The sequence below is a fragment of the Urocitellus parryii genome, chromosome 5 (assembly GCF_045843805.1).
Source record: "Urocitellus parryii isolate mUroPar1 chromosome 5, mUroPar1.hap1, whole genome shotgun sequence".
Classification (NCBI taxonomy): domain Eukaryota; kingdom Metazoa; phylum Chordata; class Mammalia; order Rodentia; family Sciuridae; genus Urocitellus; species Urocitellus parryii.
This window is the reverse complement of record NC_135535.1, coordinates 72,749,281-72,776,362: the sequence shown is the minus strand read 5'-3', so window position 1 is coordinate 72,776,362 and position 27,082 is coordinate 72,749,281. Positions and strand designations below refer to the sequence as shown.

Sequence of the window (27,082 nt, the reverse complement as noted above, 5' to 3'; positions counted from 1 at the left end):
AACATTTTTTAGTTGTCGTTGGACACAATATCTTTATTTTATTTATTTACTTTTAATGTGGTGCTGAGGATCAAACCCAGGGCCTCACACATGCTAGGCGAGCACTCTACCGATGAGCCACAACCCTAGCCCCTGCAATTCTTAAAGAACTTCTTGAATGTTGTTTTGGAGCTACTTCTCCAGCTTTTGCTTTTACTTTAAAAAACCTTTATGTCTGGTGTATAGAACTAATAAAGATGTTCCTTGACTTACAGTAGTACTATATTCATCATCATAAGTTGAAAATATATTTAATGCACCAGACTACTGAACTTCATAGTTTAGCAACACAGTACACTGTAGAGTTTTGGTTGTTTACCCTTGTGATCAGTGTGACTGACTGGGAGCTGTGGCTTGCTGCCACTGCTTAGCATTCAGTTACAGTATTATATGATACATCATAGTCCTGGAAAAGATCAAATTTCAAAGTACAGTTTCTACTGAATGTGTATGGCCAATATACCATTGTAAAGTTTCAAAATTATAAGTTGAACCATTTTAAGTTAGAAAGTATTTGTAATTGGCTTTTTTTTAATCTTTATTTTTCTTTAACCACCAATATTTATAAATTTTGATTTCTATACTGCCACTTACATAATTTTCCTTCTTGGTTTATTTCCTTAATCCTAATTTAAGATTAATTTCTTTTTTTGTGGAACTGGGGATTGAACCCAAGGGAGCTTTATAAATGAGCTATACCCCAGACCTTTTTATTTTTTGAGACATGGTCTCCCTAAGTTGCAGGCTGGCCTTGCACTTACTTGCAGTCTTCCTACTTCAGCCTCTCTGAGTCACTGTGATTATAGTTGTGTGCCATCTGCCCAGCAATACTCATTTTCTTTAGCAAATCACAGCAAAGGCAAGAATATTTTAACCCTGAATACAAAGGGGGAAACCCTTTGCTGTCAAGCAGAAAGTTAGTGTCTGTTTACTAGGATGAGTGAGATTAATTTGAGGTGTAATAGCTAAGTAGCTAGTGAATAACATCCTGTCAGTTAGAATGTAGAATAGTGAGTAGAAGGGACAGAGAAATGTGTTTCATAGTGTTGATTGAAACCAACTAGGAATAGCAGAGCAAAAAGAATTGAGGTTAGGAGGAACACTCACATTTAGGAAACAAGAAGTAACAGAAAAGAAAAGGAAAGATATAGTTAGAAAGATATATGGGATCAACATAAAAATACAAAGGCACTGAGGGTTCAAAATGTTCTGGGGCCCCAACCTGTGTTGCTATTGGGAGGTCATGGAACCTTTAGGAGGTGGGGCCTACTTAGAAGATTGTCTTTCAAGGAGACCCTTCCTGCTTTCTCTGCTGCCATGAGGTGTACTGGCCTCTTATATCATTTTCCCATCATGATGCACTGTGCTACCACATGTCCAAAGAAATGGGGCCAAGCCACTGTGGACTACAACCTCCAAAACTGTGACTAGAGTAAACCTTTTCTCCTTATAAGCTGGTTATCTCAGATTTTGTCACAGAAAGGTGACCGATGCAGGCATGAAAAACTAATTTTAAAATATTAAGAAAATCTTATGTATTAGTCATTAAAGTGTCAAGGGTAAGAGTGAGGTCTTGGGGCTGGGACTGTAGCTCAGTGGTAGAGCACTTGCCTTGCACATGGAGGTACTGGGTTCGATCCTCAGCACCACATACAAATAAATAAATAAAGATATTGTACTCTACAACTAAAAAACAAAAAGAATGAGGTCTTTAGTTCTAAAGTGAGCAAATCAGTAGAATCTGGGATGAAGAGTTTAAGCACAGTGGGGTTATTACTATTAAATCTTGTGTTACAAAAAAACACCCTAACACTTAGTGGATTGATTTAGTCACTATTTCTTCAAGATTCTATAATTATAATGTATGGTTTTAGTGGTGTGTTAGGAATCTAGATCTATTTAAAGCAACATTGTTGGGAATCTAACTAAATGTTCAGTAACTACAGTGTCTCTGAAATTTGGAATCAAAATTATGTTGTTTTAAAAGACCTTATTTTTTGTATTTGCTTATATCAGTGGAGTGAATATTCCCACCATGATTGATTTTAAGCTATCAACATATAGTAACTAATTGAACACAAAGTTTGATAGGATGGGTGGTACAGTCCACTCTTACCACCTAGTATGAGGTGGACTGAGGCTCTAATAGATGTCTGTAAAATATCATTTGTTCTTATCTCTTGGTTTGAAAAAGAATTTGAGGAAGCTTGGTGAAATAAAACACTTTATAAAACAAATAAAAAGATGGAAGAGTTTATTTTAAAAGGAAATAAGGATAGGAAATAAAAGTAAGAATAAAGTATATGTCTACCATAATGCTCTAGACAGTTGCTGTACATAAACTAAGAGTTTAACCATAGCAAATAGAAAAGTAATAGTAATAGTGTCCATAGTATATCTAACATAAAAGCAGATCAGCTGTTCAGGATTAACAAAAACTTGCCTGAAGCTAGAGAGATCAGTGAATGAGAAAAGTCTACTGTATCTTCCATATCATTATTGAAAATAAAGGATGGCATTATTTCCATGATATTTCTTTTTTTTTTAAACTTAATTTGGCTTTTTTTTTTTTTAAAGAGAGAGAGAGAATTTTTTAATATTTATTTTTTAGTTTTCGGTGGACACAACATCTTTGTTTGTATGTGGTGCTGAGGATTGAACCCGGGACGCACACATGCCAGGCGAGCGTGCTACCACTTGAGCCACATCCCCAGCCCTCCATGATATTTCTTGAAACATAGTTCAAGGCAGGTTACTGACAATGTCAAACAGTTTTGGAAAAGGGCATTTTAAAGAAAGGTTTTAAATAAATGCTAAAAAGTTTGCCCTTATTGTAGAATTATCTGGGCTTCCTAATTGGTATATTTAGGCTGTTTAGAAAGTTTATTCTATCTGCATCATTAAAAGTTTGCAGGCAAGAAAACTAACAAATGTTTCAGGATTTATAGCTATGGATTTGTTTTTAAAGAAAAACCATATATAAGATAATTTGCTTAAGAAGAATCAGCAAAATTTAGTAATAGGCTGTTTGTTGAAAGCAAATCAGAATAACTGTTTGAATTTTTCCCCAGTATTTTTCTTGATTTCTAGTGTTGATTCATTTTTCACTCCTGATTTGGTGTATGTGTCTCATTCTGTACAAGTTTTTTGAATCTGAACTTTATGGGTGAGATTAGGTACTTGTAACAATGAATAGAATTGTTCCTTTTCTTCTCTTCATGTCTTATCTTTGATCCTTTTCTCATTCCTTTCTGCCCATGCTGTCATTGACTGGCCTCATCTTAATACTTCTAGTGAGCTTCTGGCCTATATGGGGGCCGTTTAAATCTTTTCCCTATATTCTCTGATGGTTCTGTAACAGATTCTGAAATAATATGACATCAGGCAGATCCACAGGAGAAAAGAAATGGAAATTTATTACATGTGTATGTAATATATAAGACTCAAAAGAATGACTAAATGGTTGAAGTATGTGGCTTTGGAATAGAAGCTTGGCGTTTCAGGTGGGAAGGTGTCAATAAGCTATGGGATGGTGAGGAGAGGAATGCACTGAAAAGAAAAAGTTTTCTTGCTATGCAGATAAAATCTCAGGTAATGTCTGAGTTGTTCTCAAAAGAGTAAGTGATAGCCTAAAAGCATCTGGTTCAGGTGCTGAACTTCTAGTCTCTCTTCCTGATACTATGTGATTCATTTTTAGGCAGATTTAAAGGACCTCAAAGGAAGCCTCTTTTTGCATCTACTGTTTGTTATTTTAGATGTACATTTCTTTTACAAAAGGACAGTTTTTAAGAGCTATTCCTGTGTCTGTTGTTTCTCTGAATAGTGATCTCAGTATGCCAAAGAAGTGTACCTTGTATGGCATGTTTGGTCTCCCATACCCTAAACAAAGATTTTTTCCATTCCGTTATGATTCATCTTCAGAGGTGGTTGCTCAGGCAACCCAGCTTGAAAGCAGGGTAGGAAAGGGTAGCTAGTGAACACTCAGAAGTTCTTGTTCTTGTTGCTCCTACTTCTGGGTTCTTATCTTTCCATCTGGGCACAGAGGAGCTGGTGTTAATTCCTGCCTGCACACCTTTCTCTAGAGCCTGTGCGTGTTGGTGCCTCCTACAAACGGCAGAATGAAGGAAAGCCAGAAAGAGGTGAGTTTTGAGCTAGATTCTGATTTGGGATTTTGAAAGGGTGGGAGGCTTGAATAGGTAGAGGTAATGGAAATGGGAAAAATATATAACTGCTCCATTAGTCCGTTATTGTCATTAGAGTTAGATAGCACTGCAGCAGTAGGATTAGGATATGTGGGTTCATTGTATGGGCTAGCCATTCCTGACTAGGAATATAACCATCCATGGGAGGCTTAGATCTATAGAATAGAGAGGCCCTTGGCAGGTGGGATCAAGGAATTTCTGTTTACCTTTTCTGTGCTTTTTCTGCTGCCATCATCATTTTCTTTGTCCTTTGCTTCTTGCCTGTCCCTCCCATTTATGTAAACAGGTGTAAAGGAATGTATGTAGATATATGATAAACTGCCTGCCTTGCCTGTTAGTGTTTCTTTGCTTCTGCACACTGAGGTTGGTTGACATCAGCCTAGATTAGCTTTTAAGCAGCTTAAATCAGGAAAGGTCCTAAGACTGACATAGGACCATACCTGACATATCTGCAGTACTGATGCCCTGTTTATAAAGGAATTGCTAAATAAGGGATTAACAGCTGCTTGTGACAGGTTCTTTGTTTTTTGTTTTTCTTTTTCTTCTGTGTCTAGCACATGCATGTTAGAATTGAGCTTGCAATTATGCTTTTAGTTAGTATAGCCTGCTGTGCTGATTGGTCCAGCACCTCATCTTTCAAGGGCTTGCTTATTTGAGTAGAATGGAGAAGTCAATGCATGCTAAAGGTAGAAAATAAGTTTCACCTTTTTACCTAATTTTGAATGCCTAATCTTGTCTTTAAGACTTTGAGTGAAGTAGGCTGTGGCTATTCAAAAAGGAATGAGCTGTGATACTTGTTCCTTTAGGAAATTTTGGTATAGTGGGATAGACTGATATTATCTCAGTATGATGTAGAGTTTGCCACATGCAATGGGAATACAATAAAAAATAACTAAATAAATCATATTCTTGGCTTTGGTGATGTAATGATGGTTTATATCATGTTTCTTTTGATTTCTAAGGCATACCGTAAATTTTTAGCCTGCTCAGTATGAAAACCTTTTATGGTACCAGGGTTGTGGTACCCTAAATTCTACGTTATGTCTTTTTAAAAACTGTTGGAGCTTCAAACTTGGAATACTCAGCCTAGAGCCAGGAATTCTCAAACTCAACCTCAACATTATTGACATTTGAGTGTAGGTGTAGAGATTCTTTTTTATGGGGATGTCTCCCCAACAGGTATTTTTAGTAGCGCCTCTGGCCTCTACTTAGTATGCCTGTGGCATTCTCTTACTGTGACAATCAAAAATGTCTTATATTGCTCAGTATGTGGGGTGGGAGGTACAAAACTGTCCCTGATTGAAGGTCATGGGTATAGAGAAACTTCTTGGGTCTTCAGGACATTGGAAAGGGGTGTTATTCACTACTGCCCCAGGTGCTTGGAAACCTTTGAGTTTCTAGGCCTTTGCTTAGCAATCTTTGCTGTTGTGAGGAAGAGCTGGAAGAGGCGTTTTGACCAGAACTGGCTTTGCCTCAGTTTCAAGGTTGTTTTGCCTTTGCTTTTGCTTTTGACTTGCTCTTCTGGCCTTAACCCACTCTCCAGTCTCAATCAGCTCTGTGTGACTTAAAAGTTGATGCCACTTTCTTCTTTTCTCCATATTATTAATTGTTTGTTTGTTTTCCCCCACTCCAGCAACTAAGGGCAGAGAGTTTGACAATTTAGTGAAATGTTTTTCTATCAATAACATTATTGTTACCAATTTTAAACATTATATTTAAACATATTTTTTGGTTGTTGTTGAACCTGCTAAAGTAATATTGCTTAAATGTACTTCCTGGCTTAAGTTTCTATAAAACATGGTGTATGTGTACAGCACTTAAGTGTCTGAAGTGACTTAAGATAGAGTTAGTGGCTTTAGACTTATTTCATGCCATCGAACAAATATTTGGGAATTCATTCATGCCAGGCTCTGGATTAGTACTCTGAATTATAGTTTTCTAATTTTACTTTTTAAACTGTATAAACATTTCAGGAGTATCTAAATTTCCTATACATAGCTCTCCTTGAGCTAGCCTTTGATTAGCTCTATTAGTATCTATATAATAACTACAATAACTATTTGCTTGTTTATATTGTGATATGTTAAATATTAACATGTAGTCGCAGGGAAAAGGAAGCATTCATGATTTAAAATTGTGTTTTGCCTTTCCTCAGGCATTGTCTTCTCTGTAGCTCCAGGTTTGATAACTGATATTGGTGTGGCCTAGATTGCCGTATATATCATTTGGTTCTGAGTTACTTTAAATATTTGATCTTGTCAGTCTCTGAGAAAGGTAGTTTTAGATATTAATGTAATTAATTTAATAATGTGATGTAACATTTCAGTACTAAAATAACTCTATGATCCTCTCCCATTAATTCAGTTACAAAATCACTTGAGAACAAATGAACTAGAAAAATTTTATATTTTTTTGTATAGGTAAAGAAAGACCAGTCCAGTCTTTGAAAACATCAAGAGACACTTCACCCTCAAGTTCATCAGCAGTTCCTTCATCAAAGGTTTGTTATTTTCCTAAAATGAGTTTAAAGAAGAATGATAAAGTCAATAAGATTGGCTAGTACAGATGCTCTTAGCATATATAATCATACTTATGGGGCTGATTTGCTGCATTTAAATAGTTGAATTTTAAGTAACCACAATTTTAAAATAGCAGAGTAAATGAACAATTTTCTTGTAGAATTTTTTTTCATAGGTTGTGCTAAAATTAATATTTACTGCTACAGCCCTTGTTCATCTTGACAGTAATCAGGTGGGAATAAATATTCAGATGGGGCATAGTTGTAGATTTTTGCTTTTGGGGGAAGTTGGGGGTATAGGTAAAGACTTAACATTTATTTATAATTAGTCAACTTGGGGTATTAGTGGTTTTTCTTATTAATTCATACAGAAATTCTCTGATATTGGTAGGTATAAATCTCCATTCTACAGCAGATTGGAGGTTCAGAGGTTAAATAATTTTCTTAAGGGATAGCTACTTTTTATTATTATTATTAGTTGTTCAAAACATTACAAAGCTCTTGACATATCATATTTCATACATTTGATTCGAGTGGATTATGAACTCCCATTTTTAACCCGTATACAGATTGCAGAATCACATCGGTTGCACATCCACGTTTTTACATACTGCCATACTTTTTTTTCTTTTAACTATCACTTTCCAGCATCTCAAAACATGTTGAAAAGTCAGACCCTATGTTTTTTATCCCCAAAATTTAATAATTGAGAAATTGCTGTTTCCATCTGTTCTCTTTCTTTACAATTTTCATACTCTTTCTCTTGCCCACAATTGTTGCTTCTTATATTCTCTTCTTCACTTCTTTTTGTTCTTCTCCCTTTATTATTTTTGACTTTCCAGGATTACTTGGAAGTCTGTGCTGGGTATTCAAGGGACAGCTTCTTCTCTGCCTCAGAGGGGAAAAGTTTGTGACAACTTGTATCATTGGAACTTTCTCAAAGTCAGAGGGTTCTAGAGTAATAGGTTGCTTTTTAATGTTATGTTGCTGGATTGAACCCAAGGCTTCATGCATGCTAGGCAAGTGGTCTACCACTAAACTATGTCCCCAACCCTGGAATGGCAAGTTTTAAATAGCAAAAATTGATAAGATTTTTGGGTTCTGTCTTAAACACATTAAGAGTGCTTTACCCACATGAAAGACTGACTTATTTTTCTTGTCAGTTAATAAAGAATAGATAGAACCTGCCAAAGTCAAGTCACCACAAAAATTTAAATTATTACATATGAAGTTTTAATTTCTCCCCAAATACAGTGCTATCTAAAAATAAGTTATAGGGCTAGAATGGTAGCTCAGTGGTAGAGCCCTCGCCTAGTACCAGCGAGGCGCTGGGTTCGATCCTCAGCATCACGTAAAAATAAATAAATAAAATAAAGGTATTGTGTCCCACTACAACTAAAAAAGGGGAGGGGAGGGGGGATAGTAGAGGATAGGAGAGGCAGCAGAATACAACAGACACTAGTATGGCAATATGTAAATCAATGGAAGTGTAACTGATGTGATTTTGCAATCTGTATACGGGGTAAAAATGGGAGTTCATAACCCACTTGAATCAAACTGTGAAATATGATATATCAAGAACTATGTAAAGTTTTGAACAACCAACAATAAAAAATAAATAAATAAAAATAAGTTTTAAAGTAGGACTTTGCACTGCATGTTAAAACATATTTAATGTGAAACAACAAGGATGAATTTTTTTGCCATTTTTGTCATATTTCATGTAGATGGTTGCACTTTTGTTATAGACTGTAAAATCTTAAAATGGAAAAAGTATCAAAATTTTAGATGTATAATTATTTTGCATATTAGGAAAGTGTAGCTCTGTGTGTTCTTTGCCAAGGGCTACAGGGTAGATATCAAAAGCTTTGGTTCATTGATCTGATTTGGTAAAGGACTTTCTCTTATAAACATTGTTGTCCTTAAATAGGAATACGTTTTCAGAAAGTTTATTTTTTGCTATTAGAAGGTAGTTCCAGTAGCTTTTCAAGTGCACACATTTAATGACAGATTAGTAGTTTAAGTTATAGTAGGTTTTTACTTTGTTTTCTGTTGAGAGCCCATATGAACATTTGTGTTTTGCTTTATAACTCCCTCTTAAAAAGATACTCCCCAAAAAAATTCAATATAAATTTTTTTCTTGGATGTATTTGTGTGTGTTTTCTTGTACCTTTTAAAAAATCTTATATTACTAAGTAGTAATAAAGATATTGCTTTATATAATATCTTTTAAACCTTCTATATGGGCAGGGTGTTGGAACCAGATATTTAGGTTTGCTTCTGGCTATGGAATTTACTTGGAAGGGAAGTTTCAAATTTTCTCTTTTCCCTCTGAAGGTTTGGTAATTTTAGTCTATGAAATGAACTGACTGTAAACAGAGTCATAGAAGACAAACTAAAAATTTATTATATGTCTAAGCATGTGAGCCACACAGAAAGTATGAGATCAAGGAAAGGATCATATGATTGAAGTTTATATAATATCTTGTGGTGCACAAGGGAATAGAGTTTAGAGGTCCTGAACCAGGGGAGGTAGTAACAGAAGCCATGGGGGAGGTTCAGGAGAAGTACTGTGTGGGATAAAACTTATCTTATTATGCAGACACAGTTTCCTAGGCAGCAGCCCTCTGAGGACCACCTGTGGTAATCTTTCTGGCCCAGGTGTCAGGCTTGAAATCTCATTTTTCTTTGAAAAACCTGTCCAAGGCAGATATGGGGGTTTCAAAGAAAAAGACCATTTACACCTTCTGCTTCTTTTACTCATGTAGATAAATATAAATTTCTTTTTGTAAAAGGACAGTTTTTTAAAGCCATACACATGTCTGTAGAGATCTTCACTTTTTCTGAATAATCAACTCAAAATATGTCACAAAGAGATATCTTTGGAGCAAGATACTTTACTGTCCCACAACTCCATGTATATATAAATCATTGTGAATATTACCAGTGACCAGTCAGTAGTTTGGTGAGTTTAATTAGGAAGAAAGTCAAGTGGATTTTTTTTTTTTTTTCAGTATTAATTAGGGACTTTGACCTCAGTTTCCTGGTTTACAGGCTGAGGTGACAAGCTTGTAACACCTTTTTGGAATTTTTATTTAATTGAAATATTTTGTATATAGAATGTTTTTTAAAAGCACTATGTTAATAGTGATGCACCATAAGGTGGATTTTTTTTTTTTAAGGAAAAAAAAGAAAAACAAGGACTGGCATCGGGAGTAGAGATATATTAGGGACAAAATGAGGGCTGTCAAGGCATGATTGATGAAATGGAAATAAGGAAATGGTAAGGTTTTATGATAAGGTTTTCTATAAGGAAATGGAATCAGCAAGTTACTATTAGGGCCCTAGAGAAGGGTTTTTCTTATTTGTGCTTTACTATTTTACATCTCATTCTATAGCATATGCTTTTAAATGATACTATGGGAATAATTATGTGATCCAGTAGACGTTTTATTTTGCTTTTATGTTTCCCCCATGAACTCATTGGTCTTCTTCAAATATGTTTAGGTGTAATAGATTTATATCAATGAATACAGAAAAGAAACAAAAAAATATCAAGCCTATCCTAGATGTTTTCAAGTCTGTTAACCTCTCTTCATTTTCATAACTACTTTATAAGGTATTATTAATGTCTATGTTGTAAATGAAAAAAACAAGCCACGATTGAAGCATTATTAATTATGTGTATAAAGCCATCTTCCTAGCAATTGATTAAATTGCATTTCACAACTGTCTGCCTGTAACTCCAAAGCCCATAATTTGTTCATACTGTAATTGGTTAGAGGAAGAAATAGTAGTAGGCTCAATGAAATTTAAGTTTTAAAACTGTGTAAGGAGTAGGATTTATATGATTTGTTATAAATTATAAAGATGACACATCTGGACTTTTCCTACTGCATTACTTAGGAACTTGCTTTAATGAAATTTTGGCATCATTTATTTCATTGACTATAAAGATAAAACACTGAAATTAGTTTATAATGTCTTTTATATTTTATATACAATTAGTATATGAGTTAAATTGTGTCTTTTGCTTTGTTCCCTAGATGAATTTCTGAAGTTTTATGTAGATTAAATTGCCAGTTAGATCTAGTCTATATGTCTTAAAGAAAATTGCTATTTAAAGGAATCCTATTTTGAATATTTTTGAAGGAGCCGAAAAAGAATGTACCAGTTATCCATATAAATTTGAAGGTTTATGTGATTTTAAGTGTAAGTGGAGTGTGCTTCTTGACATATTTGAAGTTTAAAAGCCCTTGAGTATTGTAACAAAAAATGTTCTTTGATTTTTACTAGGTGTTAGACAAACCCAGTAGGCTAACTGAAAAGGAACTAGCTGAGGCTGCAAGCAAATGGGCTGCTGAGAAGCTTGAGAAATCGGATGAAAGTAACTTACCTGAAATTTCTGAGTTTGAGGTATGGTGTAATTCCTCGTGTATGTTTCATGTCTGAAGGTTTTTTTCCTGGACTTTTAAGTTATGGGTGGGAAATATCTGATATCTTCTAGAATTTCAAATATATTTGAAGAAAAATACCCTCAAGGATTATTAAAATTAACCACACAAGAGATAACAGTCTAAATGTGAATGACTCTGAATGCAGTAATCACACTGTGCCTGAATGTCTCTGATACTTTAATAGTATAAGAATTGCATAAATATGGAGTATTAAGAAATGGATTATTTATATACTTATTTTGATGGACTTTGCTTTTAAAAGTATCTCAGGAAATCACACTCAACCACTACTCATAAACCAATGAATTCAGAACACAGAACTAATTTGACTTGGATTGTGGGCTGTATTTATGTTGCACATTATATTTTATGTAAATTATTTCATAATTATCTCAAGAATGAAATTAAACATTGTTTGGGCTTCCTGAGACCTTTGATGATTATTGATTACAATAAACAAAATGAGGTGAAGTGTGGTGGTACACTCCTGTAATCCCAGCAGTTTAGGATGCTGAGGTAGGAGGAGCATCTTGAGTTCAAAGCCAGCCTCAGCAAAAGCAAGGTGCTAAGCAACTCAGTGAGACCCTGTCTCTAAATAAAATACAGCATAGGGCTGGGAATGTGGCTCAGTGGTTGTGTGCCCCTCAGTTCAATCCCTGATTCCCTCCCCTGCCAAAAAAAAAAAAAAAACCTCATAGAAACAAACCCTGAAAAACCAAAAAAGACATTTCTGGGTCTATAGAAAGTTATTTCTGAAATGTGTGTATTAACTGAAAAATTTATATATAATGTATAACATCTCTAAAAGGATTTCATGGGCTAAATTAAGTTTTCAGATTCAAGATTTTGATGCAAGAAGAATTAATCTTCACACGATAGACAATATAAAAATTTCTGTAACATGAAAAGTTATTTATATTTGAAGAATTCTGGCCTTGTGATATAGTTTGGGATGTCTTTTGTGGAAGGTTTTTTGATAAAAGGGATTAAGCATAGGAATTCTATATAGCAATAATATACTTTCCTACATCTTCATGGATTATAAAAAGGTCCTTTCCAAAGTAACTAATGTACACTGCTCATAAAAAGTACAAACCCTGTCAGAATTTACATAGAGCATTTCTTTTTGAAAATGCTGATCTGTCATTTAGATAGCAATTGTCCTTAAATAGGTCAAGGTTTCCTTATTATTGTAGCCAGAATAATATTTTTTTCATATTCTTCAATAAATGTATTAAAAACATCAAGCTATCCTGTAGCACTTTCCTAGCATTATTTAAAAACATGAATAACACAGTAATACATTAATAGTGTTATTTTAAATAGTTTTAATTATCTTAATAATTTAGAATAATGGTTGTTATATTAACAATAGATACATGTGCTTCAAAATTGTTATTTTAGAGTAAGACCAATTTTTTTGTTGGCTTAAGAGTTTATTGTGTTAATACATATTTAGATCTTATTAATATATAGACAAGGCTTTACTTTTATATGAATAATATTCATATTATTCTATTATTCATCTTCTCCAACTCCCCATCATTTTTTAATTTCTTAACTTCTTAAAAAATGTTATTGTCTACCCTTCTCAGATTTTGAATGATATACATATATTCTCTCATTGACCCTTAAATAGTCAGTGACAATGGAGTCTAGAAAGACATTTTTTGTGTGTGGGGTGAGGGTACTTGGGATTGAATCCAGGGGTGCTTTACCACTAAGCTACATCCTAAGGCTTTTATTTTTAATTTTGAGACAGGAGCTTGGTAACTGCTTAGAGTCTCATTAGGTTGCCTAGGGTGGCCTCAAACTTGGTGTCCTTCCAAATTGTTGGGATTACAAATATATGCCACTGTGCCCTGTTATAAAAACTTTTTAACCTTCTCCCCTCACTTTAAAATTTGACCACTGTTGACTAGATTTTTGGATTAATGCAAAATAAATGACCCTAAAAATCTGGAAGTGGGGGTCATCACTCAGACATGATCTTTTATTGGATCAAAGTCAAGAAAGATATGAGAGTGAGACTAAGATTACTTAAGTATGTTTGCTACTTGGTACATCATTAATGCTGAACAGTAACATCAATTTTATACCATTGTCTAAAATGGTTTCCACATCAGATTGATATTTTTTCATATTAGAAATTAAGTAGTTGGGAATTTTTTGTCTTTCTAAGAAATTTAGCACCACTGTACCTTATTAATATTTTTTTATCAGATAATAGATAATATTTGTTCATGGGCTCTTAAATAGTGATCTGTGCTTTTAGGGATTTGTGCTTTTTGGGAATAGGATTTTTTGGGGGGAAGGTATTGGGAATTGAACTCAGGGGTGATTAACTGCTGAACCACATTCCCAGCCCTTTTTATGGGCTTATACATGCTATGCAAATACTTTAACATTGAGCTCTACCTCAGCCTTGGAAGTGCTGCATTTAAAAGAGGTAGATTGGTTTTCATATTTCAGCTGGGTTCAGAGATTTTAATATATTAATATGCTCATCATTGGTCTTTGAAGGAAGGATAAATAACAAAGTTTGCCTAACTTACCAAACTTTTAGTGTTTTTCCCTTATGAGTATTTTAGAATTAAATATTTTAAGGCACACATTTTCAGAGGAAAATACTATACTGGCTTTAAATTCACTATTCATTCTGCATGTGCTTGTGTCAAATGCTGAACTATAGTAGCCATTAAAGAGGTTACATTCAAATTTTGTAGAGATGTAACTTAGCATCCTTTTAGGTAGAGGTGAAAGTTTTGCTTGTGGCCATCAGAATAAAAGGCAAATTATTTGAAGGTTTTTGAACATTCTAGTAGAGCACATCTCTTCCTGCTGTAGAAGAAAATTTTAACATTTAAATGTGAAAATATTGTGGTTTTTTTTTTCACATATAGGATGTAGTTTTCTGCTTCGGTGTCTCCACTTATTCTGTTCCAGCCTAGAATGCATGACTTCTATGACTCTTTCAAATTTGTGTTCATTCAGTGGAATCAATAATGTTCGTTCAGTACAGTAAGACTCGAGATTTTTCTTGATTCTGCTTCCCTACCTACTGTAAAATTTTATGACTGTTTCATTGGTGACCTTTGTAAATTTCAAAATTTTTTTCTTGTTTGGTGCCTCTGTTTTACACACACACAGAGTACATATATATACACATGTAATGTGTTTCAAGCTCTTGCCATATTTTTGCAAGAGTGCCTTGAACAATATATCTCTAAGTTTATTTTTTAGTGTCAAGTTTCCTTCCTTCCTCCCTCCCTCCCTCTCTATTTGTGGTACTGGGAATTGAACTCTCAGGGGTGCTCTATCACTGAACTACATCCCCAGCCCTTTTTTTAAAAAATTTTTTTTAAAAATTTTGAGTTATTGAGATTACAAGTGTGTCCCTTCTCACCTAGCTATTTTTTTCTTACTGCTTTTTGTTTTTACAAAAACTTATATCTGCTCTGATATGCTTCTTGTGCTCCCCAGTTAACATTTTTTTGTGTATTGGCCCATCTTTTAGTCACTTTTGTGCTGCTGCATCAGAATACCCAAGACTAGGCAATCTGCTATGAACAGAAATTTATTTCTTAAAGTTCTAGATGCTGGCAAATTCAAGATCAAGGTGCTAGCATTTTTTGTGTCTGGCAATGGCATGGTCTTGATTCCAGATGTGGCACCTTGAATGCCGCATTCTCTGGAGGGGAAGAAGGCTGTTGGGCACGTAGTAGAAGAGCAAAAGAGAACAAGATCATTCCTTAAAGTCTCCTCTTTAAAAGCATTAAACCCACCTAATCACTAACTAAAGTTCTCAACTTCCAAAACAGTTACCATGCCAGATTTCAACATGATGGGCTAAGGGAGGAGGATCCCAAGCTGGAGGCCAGCCTGGGCAACTTAGTGAGACCCTATCTCAAAATAAAAAATAAAAAGGACTGAGGATGTAACTCAGTGGTAGAGCACTCCTGAGTTCAATCCCCTGTACTGGGGGAAAAAAATTTTTTTATGATTTTTTTCCCATGGATAGTATCCTTCTGTGGATCACCTGTGCATGTATATGCATAAATGTGCACATCCCCTTACTTAATTCTTTCTCCTTTTTTGATACAGTTGACAGTATATTGATAGGCAATGATTTCCAGACTATGCTAGGATTATTTATTCATTGTAGAGTTGTTGTTTTAAAATATAAGTAATCATTATTGCTTTGTGGGATTTTCTAATGATATCAATAAGTCCTTAGTTTTAAGAGTCAGGTGTTTTAACTTCTGGAGGTGGATCCCTTTTCTGTGTTCCATTTTGTCATACTTCTTTATGTGTACACATACCTCTCACTTTCAGTTGAACTTTTTCTCCTTCAGTGTTCCATAAATAGATTGCTTAAAGAAGAGCCATGGGGAGAAAATCTTTTATCTGTATCTTAATATAGAGTGAATTAATTTTAGAATGGAATTAAGCCTAGAGGCTTTATCTTACCTAAAATTTAAAAAGTGTCATTCATTTTTTCTTTAATCCTTTTTACATATGCTTATTATGTGTAATGAAATTGGCAGTCTTCTTCTCTTTAAATAAGTTAAATGTATAACTTTCTGTTAATATAATGTACCACTTAGTTCTTATACACAACCATCTGAAATGTTCTTAAGTCTTTTTAAAAAAATAAAGATTTGCAAAATTCTTTTTTAAAGGCTGAATCCACCGCACCATTATTCATTGACCATCCAGAAGAACCTGAGTCAAATACAACAGATGGCACAGAATTATTTGAAGACAGTCAACTAACCAGTCGCTCTAAAGCAATAGCATCAAAAACCAAAGAGATTGAACAGGTGGGAACACAGTCTTCTTCATAATCATTGGTCCATGTACTTTTCAGATATAAATTTTTACTGATACTTATTTTTTCTACTTGTCATTCTGAAATTCTATTTAGTTTTTTAAAATTGTTTGATTTCATAGTCATTTTAACCAATGTGATTCACCTACCTTCCCCTCTCTCTCTCTCTCTCTCTCTCTCTCTCTCTCTCTCTCTCTCCCCCCTCCCCCCTCTCTTCTTCTTTCTTTGTAGTACTAAGGATTGAACCCAATGACTCACACATGCTAGGCAAGCACTCTACCACTGAGCTACAGACCCAGCCCATCCTTCTTTATTTTTAAATAAGAAACAAACTTTTTTCTTTTTTAAAAAGAACATTGTCTAATTAATGTGAAGCAATTAAAAAAACTCTTAAACTTAAAACTTAATAGGGATAGAAGAAGGGATGTTAAACGCACCAAAGTGTTAGCAAATGTTATTTTTTAATATTTGAATTATAGATATTTCTTATGTTTTTCTTAATTATCTTCCAAAAATTGAAAAAATACAGCATTAAATCTCATTTTTAGTGATGTTATTCTGAAAAATGAGGTCTTTAAATCTGAAATGATTATCTTTCTTATTAGGGTATAAATATGAAATATTATTTAGCTCATTAGGGTATTATCATTTTATGAGGATTAAATGAAGTAAAAAACGTGAAAGGGCTTTATGAAATATTTTGTATAGGTGCTTCTTTTTGATGTTGTTACTCTTCAGTATTTTGAATAAATGTCATCACATTGGTAGATACTCTTCTAAAAACTATTTGAAATTAAGAATAAAATAAGCCTTTCTCAAGGTATTGTCCAGTTTTCACATCAATTAAAATCTCCTTCCCTTGGTTGGGTAGGGGAAAATCTCAATTAAATCCTAAATGTGATTGTGTTAATGCCACCATGAAAGGCAGATCAGTAGTTTTAAAATAATGATGATCAGCAACATCAAGTCTTTAGAGAAATGTTTAAAAAAAAATGGAGAATGAGACAACCTCCTTTAATTTGGTGATGTGAAAATGATTGATGTCTCTCAAATCAATTAAGAACATTAATAAAAGATTTTTTGATCACTATGTCTTCAACACAAATATGAATGTGTTTATCTTATATATAATTGCTATCACTTTGTCTTTTTTTTAAGATTGCTTTTTCTTTTAATTTTTTTTTTAGTTGTAGATAGACACAATATCTTTATTTTATTTATTTTTATGTGATGCTGAGGATTGAACCCAGTGCATCACACATGATAGGCAAGCGCTCTACCACTGAGCCACAACCCCAGACCCCTTTGTATTTTTACTTTCACTTTGTTTTTAGCTTTTTATTTTTAAAGTTCCTTGATATTTTTCCACCAGTGCTGGAATTGAACCCAGGAGTGCTTTACCACTGAGCTACATACCCAACCTTTTGAAATTTTTTATTTAGAGACAGGGTTTCATTCACAAAATTGCCCAGATTGGCCTTGAATTTGCGATCTTTCTGCTTTGCCTCCTGATTAGCTGGGATTATAGATAGGATCCTTGATACATGTTTTTATTTCCTTGTCTGTCCTTACCATAATGGACACTGTGAGAACAAGTACTTTGTTTTGCTTAGTGCTTTATCTGCATCACCTAGAGAAATTATTGGTATCCTAAGATATATTTTTGGATGAATGATGGATGAAGTCATACACCTGAAACTGACTAGTCTCTGAGTCAGTTGAAATCAGAGATGATGTCTCAACCTGGTCACCTGTCAACACTTAGGCCCAGTAGTTACTAGTAAGTGCTTAATAAATGTTGAACAAATGAATGATTTAATGCTGCTTCTCTTTTTCACCTAAATTTGAGGTGGAATTCTTAAGAATATAACTGGTAGAAACACTCAACTGAAATAACAAAAGAAGGAGTATTTGGGGTTGTCATTTATTAATATTCTGCCATCTCTTCTTACTATTTTTCACAGTTGATCTCTTGAGAAAGTCAGGTATATAGTAAGAGAATTAAAATAATTATTAAAGTACTATAAACCAGAAGACTTAATGGAAGTTCTGTTTTTGCTAGAGTACTTTGGTTATTTTATAAACTCATAGCTAGAACTTAACAATAATTTTTGAAAATGAAGTAGTTTTAAGAGATTATTTTTTTTTCCAATTTTGACTTGAATTTTACACATTTTATTTTTAGAAATTAAATACCAAATGGGTAGGAAAATTATAAAGGTCTGAGAAAGCTAAGTAATGTATTACACAGGTGTTTGGTAATTATTCTTCTTTTTCCATATACATGAAATCTTTAAAAAAATTTTTTTAAAAGAATAGTACCACAATAAATCCATATAGATGAAACCAACAAATCAAGTTGTAATAACCAAAGTACCTTATCTATTTTATCAAATGTAATATGTTCTGGTAAATTTTAAAGATGAACTACAATATTTAGGTTTTTTGCAGTTTTTATAAAGTAGGTCCCTCAGCTTTTTCCCAAGAAAGTCATTAATTTTATGGCAGTTATTAGAGTATAAATAAACTAAATCTCCTGGCCAAAGTTTATTATTCTAAATGTGAATAGATAGAGCAGTTCCTTGATGTTTAAGGGTCCCCAATATGGGAGGGAACCCAGCAGCACGCCACCCTGAGCTGCATCCCTAATTCTTTTTATTTGGAGACAGGGTCTTGTTAAGTTGCAGAGGCTGACAGTGAACTTTGGGTCTTCCTACCTCAGCTTTCCAACTAGCTTATAACATTCTTCAAATCATAGAGAGGTATCTTTTGTGGGGGGGGGGAAGTCTTATCTCTTTGTGTTTTTAAAATTTATTTTGTGTATAGAAACTAAAACAAAACAACAACAACAAAATGAGTTCATTTTTAAAACCTCTGGCCGGGCATGGTGGTGCACACCTCTAATCCCAGCAGCTCAGGAGGCTGAGGCAGGAGGATCTGAGTTCAAATCCAATCACAGCAACATAGAGAGACACTTAGCAACTCATTGAGATCCTGTCTCTAAAAAAAAGTGTTGGGCATGTGGCTCAGTGATTGAGCACTCCTAGGTTCAATCCCTGGTACCAAAACAAAACAAAAAAACTCTCTGGCTTTTTCAGAACACAGTCCTAAGGAGTGTATTTGTGTGTGTGTGTGTGTGTGTGTGTGTGTGTGTATATATATATTTTTTTTTTTTAACTTGTGGGGCGTGGGGGGAAGGTACTGGGGATTGACCTTGGGATACAAGACCACTGAGCCACATCCCCAGCTCTATTTTGTATTTTATTTAAAGATAGGGTCTCACTGAGTTGCTTATTAGTACCTCGCCTTTTGTTGAGGCTGGCTTTGAACTCACAATGCTTCTGTCTCAGCCTTCTGAGCTGCTGGGATTACAGGCATGTGCCACCATGCCTGGCAATATTGATATTTTATGAAAATGATTGTTTTCCATCCACTGAGAAGGGATTGATTACCTATTTATCTGACAATTTATAGTTAAATATATACAGGAACATTTTCAATGGGATACCATTCTTTTAAATATACAGAAATAAAGAGTAGTCAGGTACACTTGGTGAGAGAATTGAGTATTTTTGTTTTCTATTACTTCAAAGACTAAAACTGAATATATATGCGTTTTAGTAAAGTCATTATCTTTTATAGTCATAGATATGTTAGGCTCGTGTAAAAATATTTTATAGATTAGCTATCTAGAAATCTCTTTAACTCCAGTTATCTAAGGAAAATGAAGTTAATTCAGAAGTCTTTTTTTTTTTAAGGCTTTGTCTTACTTTTTATTTATTTATTTTTAACCACCTTGTGTTTTTCTGGGATTTCTCTATAAAGATTTTTAAATTCTCTTTCCACATTTTTTTCATTGATGCATTATAGTTGTATATATTGATGGAATTTGTTGTTACATATTTGAACATACACACAATATAACAGTATGATTATAATTTGGCCAATATCACTCTCTAGCACTTTCCCAACCAACTCCCATCCCTTGATCCTTTTCCTCTACTGATCTCCCTTTGATTTTCATGAGATCCAACCCCCCTTTTCTTTTTCCTCTTTAGCTTCCCCATATGAGAGAAAACATTCATCCCTTGAACTTCTGAGTTTGGCTTATTTTGTGTAACATAATGGTGTCAAGTTCCATCCATTTTCCTACAAATGATACAATTTCATTTTTCTTTATGGTTGAATAAAACTCTTTTATATATATAAACCATAGTTTCTTCATCCATTCATCCATTGATAAACACGTAGGCTGGTTCCATAGTTTGGCTGTTGTGAAATTCAGAAGTCATTTTATTGCCTATCTAGTCATTAGCTGATAGGCTAATAAAATTCTACCGTAAGTCTAGATTAATATACTTAATAATTTTTATTTTATTTTGAACTTTATACTCTTAACAATATATGGGCTGATTATTAGCTTTTCTTCAAAAGTTGGACTGAAAAATGTAAGGCCCCTTTCTGTTCTAAGTCATATTTAAAATTAAAAGCTAGGCTAGGCGTAGTAGCACACTCTTGTAATCCCAGTGGCTCAGGAGGCTGAGACAGGAGGATCAAGAGTTCAAAGCCGGGGCTGGGGATGTGGCTCAAGCGGTAGCGCGCTCGCCTGGCATGCGTGCGGCCCGGGTTCGATCCTCAGCACCACATACCAACAAAGATGTTGTGTCCGCCGAGAACTAAAAAATAAATAAAAAAAAAAAAAAAAAAAAGAGTTCAAAGCCAACCTTAGCAAAAGTGAGGTGCTGTGAGACCCTGTCTCTAAAGAAAATACAAAATAGGGCTAGGGATGTGACTCAGTGGTCCAGTGTCCCTGAGTTCATTCCTTGGTACCATAAATAAATAAATAAATAAATAAATATTAAAAGCTAAGTATTGCTTCTTTTGTACACACTGTTTATTTTTGTTATTATTGATTATGATGCTGCAGAATGAACCCAGGATCTCTACTGCTGATCTGTGCTAATGTCATTTTAACAGTAGAATTTTTAGATATTTTGAATTTTTTTTTAATACTTTTAGGAGTGCATTGTTCTTGTGCTAACACTTAAAAAAAAATCCTCAAACATACCATTGTAAAGCACCAGTGAGTAATTAGTGTTTTCATCTGTAAATAGATGTTACATTTGGTCATTGTAGCCGTGGCCCTTTTTTCAGTGTCTAGTTTCAACTGCTACCCATAGCCTGATGATTCCCCCTCTCTCACTAGCTCTTATTCTTTCTTTTTCAATAAGTAATAGATTATTTTTGTTCTACTTTTAAAGAGTATTGATGTGAAGGTTAGTCAAATGTCATGAAAGTGTTAACTAGGGTTGTGGATAAAGAAAAGAACCAGGTTTTAGCCTATGATAGTTTAAAATAAAATTGTTTTCAAAGTAGTGACAGCTCTTACTATTGTAGTATGTACTTGATATAAGCATTTCATACTAACCTTACATAATAGAATCATTCTCTGTTTTTCCTTTTCATCAGAGCAAGTAAGGAAGGTTCTTAAAAATTCAGCTCTCACTGCTATCTTGTCTAGACATCAAGTCTACCCAAATGTATTACCAGTCCATTATTACCAACCAGTTGTTCACACTTTACATATATACTCACATAAAATTCACCTGAAAATCTGCATTTTCAAAATAAATTGAAAAAAATTATTTTTGCCAAATTTCTAGGTGTTTAAATGTTACGATTTACCAGTCAAATTCTAGTCATTCTGTTACTCTAGGAATTTGTTGTTGAAGTATGAATGTAAAGTTTTCAGAGAATTTCATTTCTAGGCTCTCTCTGTAACATAATTTGTAGCATATGGGAAAAGTCAAAATCAAGTAAATTTAAGGAAAATTTAAGGTAAGTTATTTTATACCTGGTATAAATCCGCAAATAATTAGCTTGATGTTCTCATTACAAGATTATTTTTACATTAAGTACAAATAGTACAAATACCAAACTTTATAAAAATAAATATAAAATGGCACAAGTACTACAAGGGATGAGGCTATTTGGACTTTATCCCAAGGGATATTGTCACTACAACAAATTCATTTCAGTCAATGTGTACCCAGTGGAATAAGCCCATGCACAAGCTTCATTTTCTCACCTCTTCTCTTTATCCACTGAGTACTAGTGTTTGGTAAAAACTTTCTGTAATATTTTCAAATTCTGCTTTTGTAAGTCAACATTTTTTAGTCTCCGAATATTTTACATTGAAGACATTTATAAATAGCATGGTATAGTGAACATTGGATGCTTCCATTTAATGTCTTCGATTCTCCTCATTTATTAATGGGATTAATTTAAGGTTCTCTTGCATAATCCACAACCTATATATGTGAAAGTCCTTTCTGTTTTGAAAGTCACAAATAGTTTTGGTAATGTTAAATAATATTTTGTCTGTTTCTTTTCAGCTTTCAAATATTGACTGCTTTCAAATTACTTTGAAATTTTATAGCAAGTTTGTTAACACAGATTTAACTCTAAGAGGTAATAACTCAATTCCTTACCAGTGTTAGGAATTGAGTTATTTGCCTCTGGACCCTTCATTTCTGCTTCTTTTGGTTTTGTTCCCCCTCATGTGCCTAATTTATTCAGATTGTAAAAATTTATTATGAAATATTTTGCTTGTTTTGGGTGACTTTATGACTTTGCTCTCACATTTTCCATTTGGTTTTCTCTTTATTTTTCTAGATACAAAACAGCATGAAAAGATTGGTCTTTCCTTAGAATTTTCTACTCTTTCTAACTTTTTCTAAAACATAAATTGTTTTCATATTTACTCCCTTTATCTGTTATTTCTCATTTTTAAAGGTGAAATCTCTTATCACATATACTCTCTTAACTATTTAATTCAGGTATTGTACTCGAAACAATAAACTGTATCTGTCTTATAGTACTCACTGCTGACTACAATTATAACAATGTGCGCTTGTTGGTATTCTTAGTTCATTTATAGAAGAGACCTTTTAAAAGTGGCACCAAAAATATCTTTCTCTTTATAGGTAACTTGAACTTAAGTATTAGACATGAGTTGATTGATTAGTGTCTGGTTTGTTGGCAGCTAATGATGTTGTCATCTGTTTTGTTGTTTTCTTTCCTGCTCTTCCTCTTCTTTTTTGTTTTTTTGAGCTCTGCACCCAGGCCCCCCTCCCCCTCTTTAAGGAAGGCTGATATAACAGTTATCCCGTGGGATCCCTGGGATATTGGTTTCAGGAGACTCCCCCACCCCTTGCAGATACCAAAATCTATAGATGCTAAAGATTTTACTATGAAATATTTTGCTTGTTTAGGGTGACTTTATGATTTTGCTTTCACATAAAATATAAAATAGTATTTTCAAGTAATCCATGCATATCCTCTCATATATTTGAAGTAATATATGAGACTTACACAGTGTAAATGCTATATAAATGGTTGTTATACTACATATTATTTAGGAAATAATGGCAAAGAGAAAAGAGTCTATACTCTTGAATACAGATCAGTTTTTTGCTCTGCAAATATTTCTTTTTTTTTTAAAGAGAGAGAATTTTTTAATATTTATTTTTATTTTTTTTAGTTTTCGGTGGACACAACATCTTTGTATGTGGTTCTGAGGATCAAGCCCGGGCCATACGAATGCCAGGCGAGTGCGCTACCGCTTGAGCCACATCTCCAGCCCCTTCTAAAATTTTTTACAGTAAAAATATATCTATTCAATGAGTTTATCAGTTGCATAGCTATTGTTTGCCAGTAAAAGTTGCACAGACAAAAATTAATGACCTCTTTTTAAAATATTTTTTATTTTTTAGTTGTAGTTGGACACAATACCTTTATTTATTTTTATGTGGTGCTGAGGATCGAATGCAGGGCCTCGAACATGCTAGGCGAGCACTCTACCACTGAGCAACAATCCCAGCCCCTCATGACATCTTTTCTTCCTACCCATAACTGAGTATATGTTCAGAGATCATATATTGTTTACCTTTTTAATAGACAGAAGGGAAATTACCTGATGAATCATCTTCGAGTCATCCAGAATTTCCTTGCCTATAGTAAGTTCACAGTAAATATTTGTTTAATAGCCCCCTGCCCCAATTCTTCTTTCAACAGTCAAATGAATAGAACTGGCCTGAAGCACCCTCAGTCTCCTGTAGTTTGTCTTTGCCATTAATTAATCAAGCTAATGAAGATTAACACTACAATAATTCTTCAAGAACCATTCTCTTCAAATAATTAGGAAATAAAGCAGCAAAGTCATTTTTATTCATTTGGTTGCAAAAATGCAGGAATACTTTAATGGTTTTCAGTGTCGGCAAGATTGAAAAGATTTCTTATGCATGTACTACATTACTTAAAGCAATGAGAAGATTAATGCAAAAAAGCATTCATTTTAATTATATCTTTATGACTCTCTGTGAAGGGAGTAAGGAAATTATTTTTATTTTTAAATGTATTTACTTTTTATATGCACTTTCACTATAATGTGTCTAGACATGGATTATTTGTATTACTTTTATTATATTTAAGATAATTTATGGGGCTGGGGATGTGGCTCAAGCGGTAGCGCGCTCGCCTAGCGTGCATGCGGACCGGGTTCGATCCTCAGCACCACATACCAACAGGGATGTTGTGTCTGCCGAGAACTAGAAAATGAGTGTTGAAGATTCTCTCTCTCTCTCTCAAAAAAAAAAAAAAAAAGATAATTTATGCTTCCTGTACCTGAGTATTTACACTTTTTAGTAGAGTTGGAAAATTATAAAATGTTATCTCTATGAATAATGAATATCCTGTATTATCTTACTTTTATGTCCTCCAGTTGGATATAGGTAGATTTTTTTTTCATCCCATCTTTCATTACTTTTAATTTTTTTCCTTTCATATTTGCTCTTTTTAAAAAATCTTAAATTATAACTAAGATATAATTTAAACCTTGATCTTTAAAATACAGTATACTCTATTTCCCAGAAAACTTTTGCCTCAAAAAACATGGAGATGGGACTGGGGATGTGGCTCAAGTGGTAGCACGCTCGCCTGGCATGTGTGCGGCCTGGGTTCGATCCTTAGCACCACATACAAATAAAGATGTTGTGTCCGCCGAAAACTAAAGAAAAATAATAAATATTAAAAATTCTCTCTCTCTCTCTCTAAACAAACAAACAAACAAACAAACACAAAAACTTGGAGTTGGCAGCAACTGTTAATGAAGAGGAAGTAAGAAACCAGATTGCTAAGCTAATACTGAAGTCATGGATTCCCCAGAGAACCAGAAACTCAGCTTGTTATGTTTAAAATGCTCAAGATTTAAGATTAAAAAAAGTTTGAGGGCTAGGGTTGTGACTCAGTGGTAGAGCGCTTGCCTGGCATGTGTGAGCTACCGGGTTCAATTCTCAGCACCACAAAGTTATATGAAAGAAAAAAGTTTAAGAGTAATGAAAAATAGGATGAAAAAATTACCTAAATTCAACTGGAGGACATAAAAGTAAGAGAATAAAAGTAAGAGAATAGAGGATATTCCATATTCAAAGAGATAATATTTTATAATTTTCCAACTCTACTGAAAAGTATAAATACTCAGATACAAGAAGCATAAATTGTCTTAAATATAATAAACTTAAAGAGTAATCCATGTCTAGACATGTTATAGTGAAAATGCATATAAAAAGTAAATAAGTTTAAAAATAATTTCCTCCTCAGATATAATTTCAATATCTGAAGTCCCAAGACTGATTCAGTTTTTGTTTCTGATGACTTTTGAAGAAAGTTTTACATTTTCCCTCACGTATTTGGATTTTGGAGTTGTTGGCTTATACTCAGAACTTCCAGTTGCGTATGCATTCTCAGGGGAAACTACTTCCTCAGGTTAACCTGTGGTTTTCTTTTGCCAACAACCAAGTTTTTTATTTTCTTTCCAATTGATACTTTTCCAAAGATCCTCCTTTTGTATAGAGGCTCAGATCTAATTCAGTCTTACATGAACTTAAGGTCATGTCCTTTATTCCTTACCAGGCTGAGTTCCTGGCTTTTAAGGGGCATCAGTGGCTTCAGTGTTAGCTTAACACTGTCCTTTCTTACTTCTTCCTCATTGATGGCTGCTGGCAATTCCCTTTACTTCAAAAGAATATGTTTCTGAGGTGTTTTTTGTTTTTAGTTGTAGTTGGACACAATACCTTTATTTTATTTGTTTATTTTTATGTGGTGCTGAGGATCAAACCCAGCGCCTCACATGTGGTAGGCATCACTGTACCGCTGAGCCACAACCCCAGCCCCTCTGAGTTTTTTTTAAGGCTAGAGTTTTCTGAGATATGTAGTGGGTTATGTTTTAAAAGCTCAATTAACTTTTTCAAATTTACTCTATTTCTTATTTCTTATTAATTGCTTTCTACTGTGCTCATTGGCTTTGAAACAGATTTTTTAAAATAGGTTTCAGTTACAACCAAAGAAGGCTTCACTGTGGAAGTGATGTTTGATCAGACCCTTAAGATTAGGGTAAGATTCTCATATATGAAAATGGGACCTAAAGGATTCCAAGTTTGGGTGAATAGAATCAGCATAAGTACAAAAATAGGAAACTATAGGGAATAATTGACAATTACAAGTAGTGTGGTATTTTTATCTGTCATATAACCTTCATTTCCCCACTCTACTCCTCAGCACAAAGATTTTTTTTTTTTTTTGCAATGAATTTACAGTAGATTTCAACAAAATTGTATTAACTGGTAGATTAGAAGGAGCTTGAATGATGGGCTCAGAAACTTTTTCTTGATTTAGTAGAAAGGCTTTAGAAGGAAATATTCTGCTTCAACCCAACAAGTGTAGTGTAGTTTAGTTCTGGCACCAACACCTGGAGTTGGTGTGGACTCCACAAGTTAAAGGACACAGTGCTGGTAGGAGTATCCTTACTTCAGATGCTAGCTTCACTCTGAGGGTCCCCAGTTCATCTTCATTTCTGCCAAATGGCTACAAATCCAGGGGTTTCCTATGACCCCCCTTAAGTTTGAAGGGTACACCAGAAGAATTCACAGAAGTCAGCAAAGAGTTATACCTTTGATTACACTTTTATTGTAAAGGA

At 34.0% G+C, this 27,082-nt stretch overlaps 1 protein-coding gene across 11 annotated transcripts in view; it reads left to right on the top strand.

The window, feature by feature from the left end:
• Positions 1-27,082, top strand: part of Pphln1 (periphilin 1) — a 103,002-nt gene that overhangs the window by 67,724 nt on the left and 8,196 nt on the right. For 10 of the 11 annotated variants that reach the window (XM_026401411.2, XM_026401414.2, XM_026401408.2 and 7 more), the window contains 4 exons: positions 4,122-4,178; positions 6,662-6,741; positions 11,056-11,175; positions 15,899-16,039. In XM_026401411.2, the coding sequence (XP_026257196.1) occupies positions 4,122-4,178; positions 6,662-6,741; positions 11,056-11,175; positions 15,899-16,039 (398 nt within the window). Of the gene's footprint in view, positions 1-4,121; positions 4,179-6,661; positions 6,742-11,055; positions 11,176-15,898; positions 16,040-16,278; positions 16,927-27,082 lie in introns of those variants that run through there. The other variant, XM_077798501.1, reaches the window with a different exon arrangement.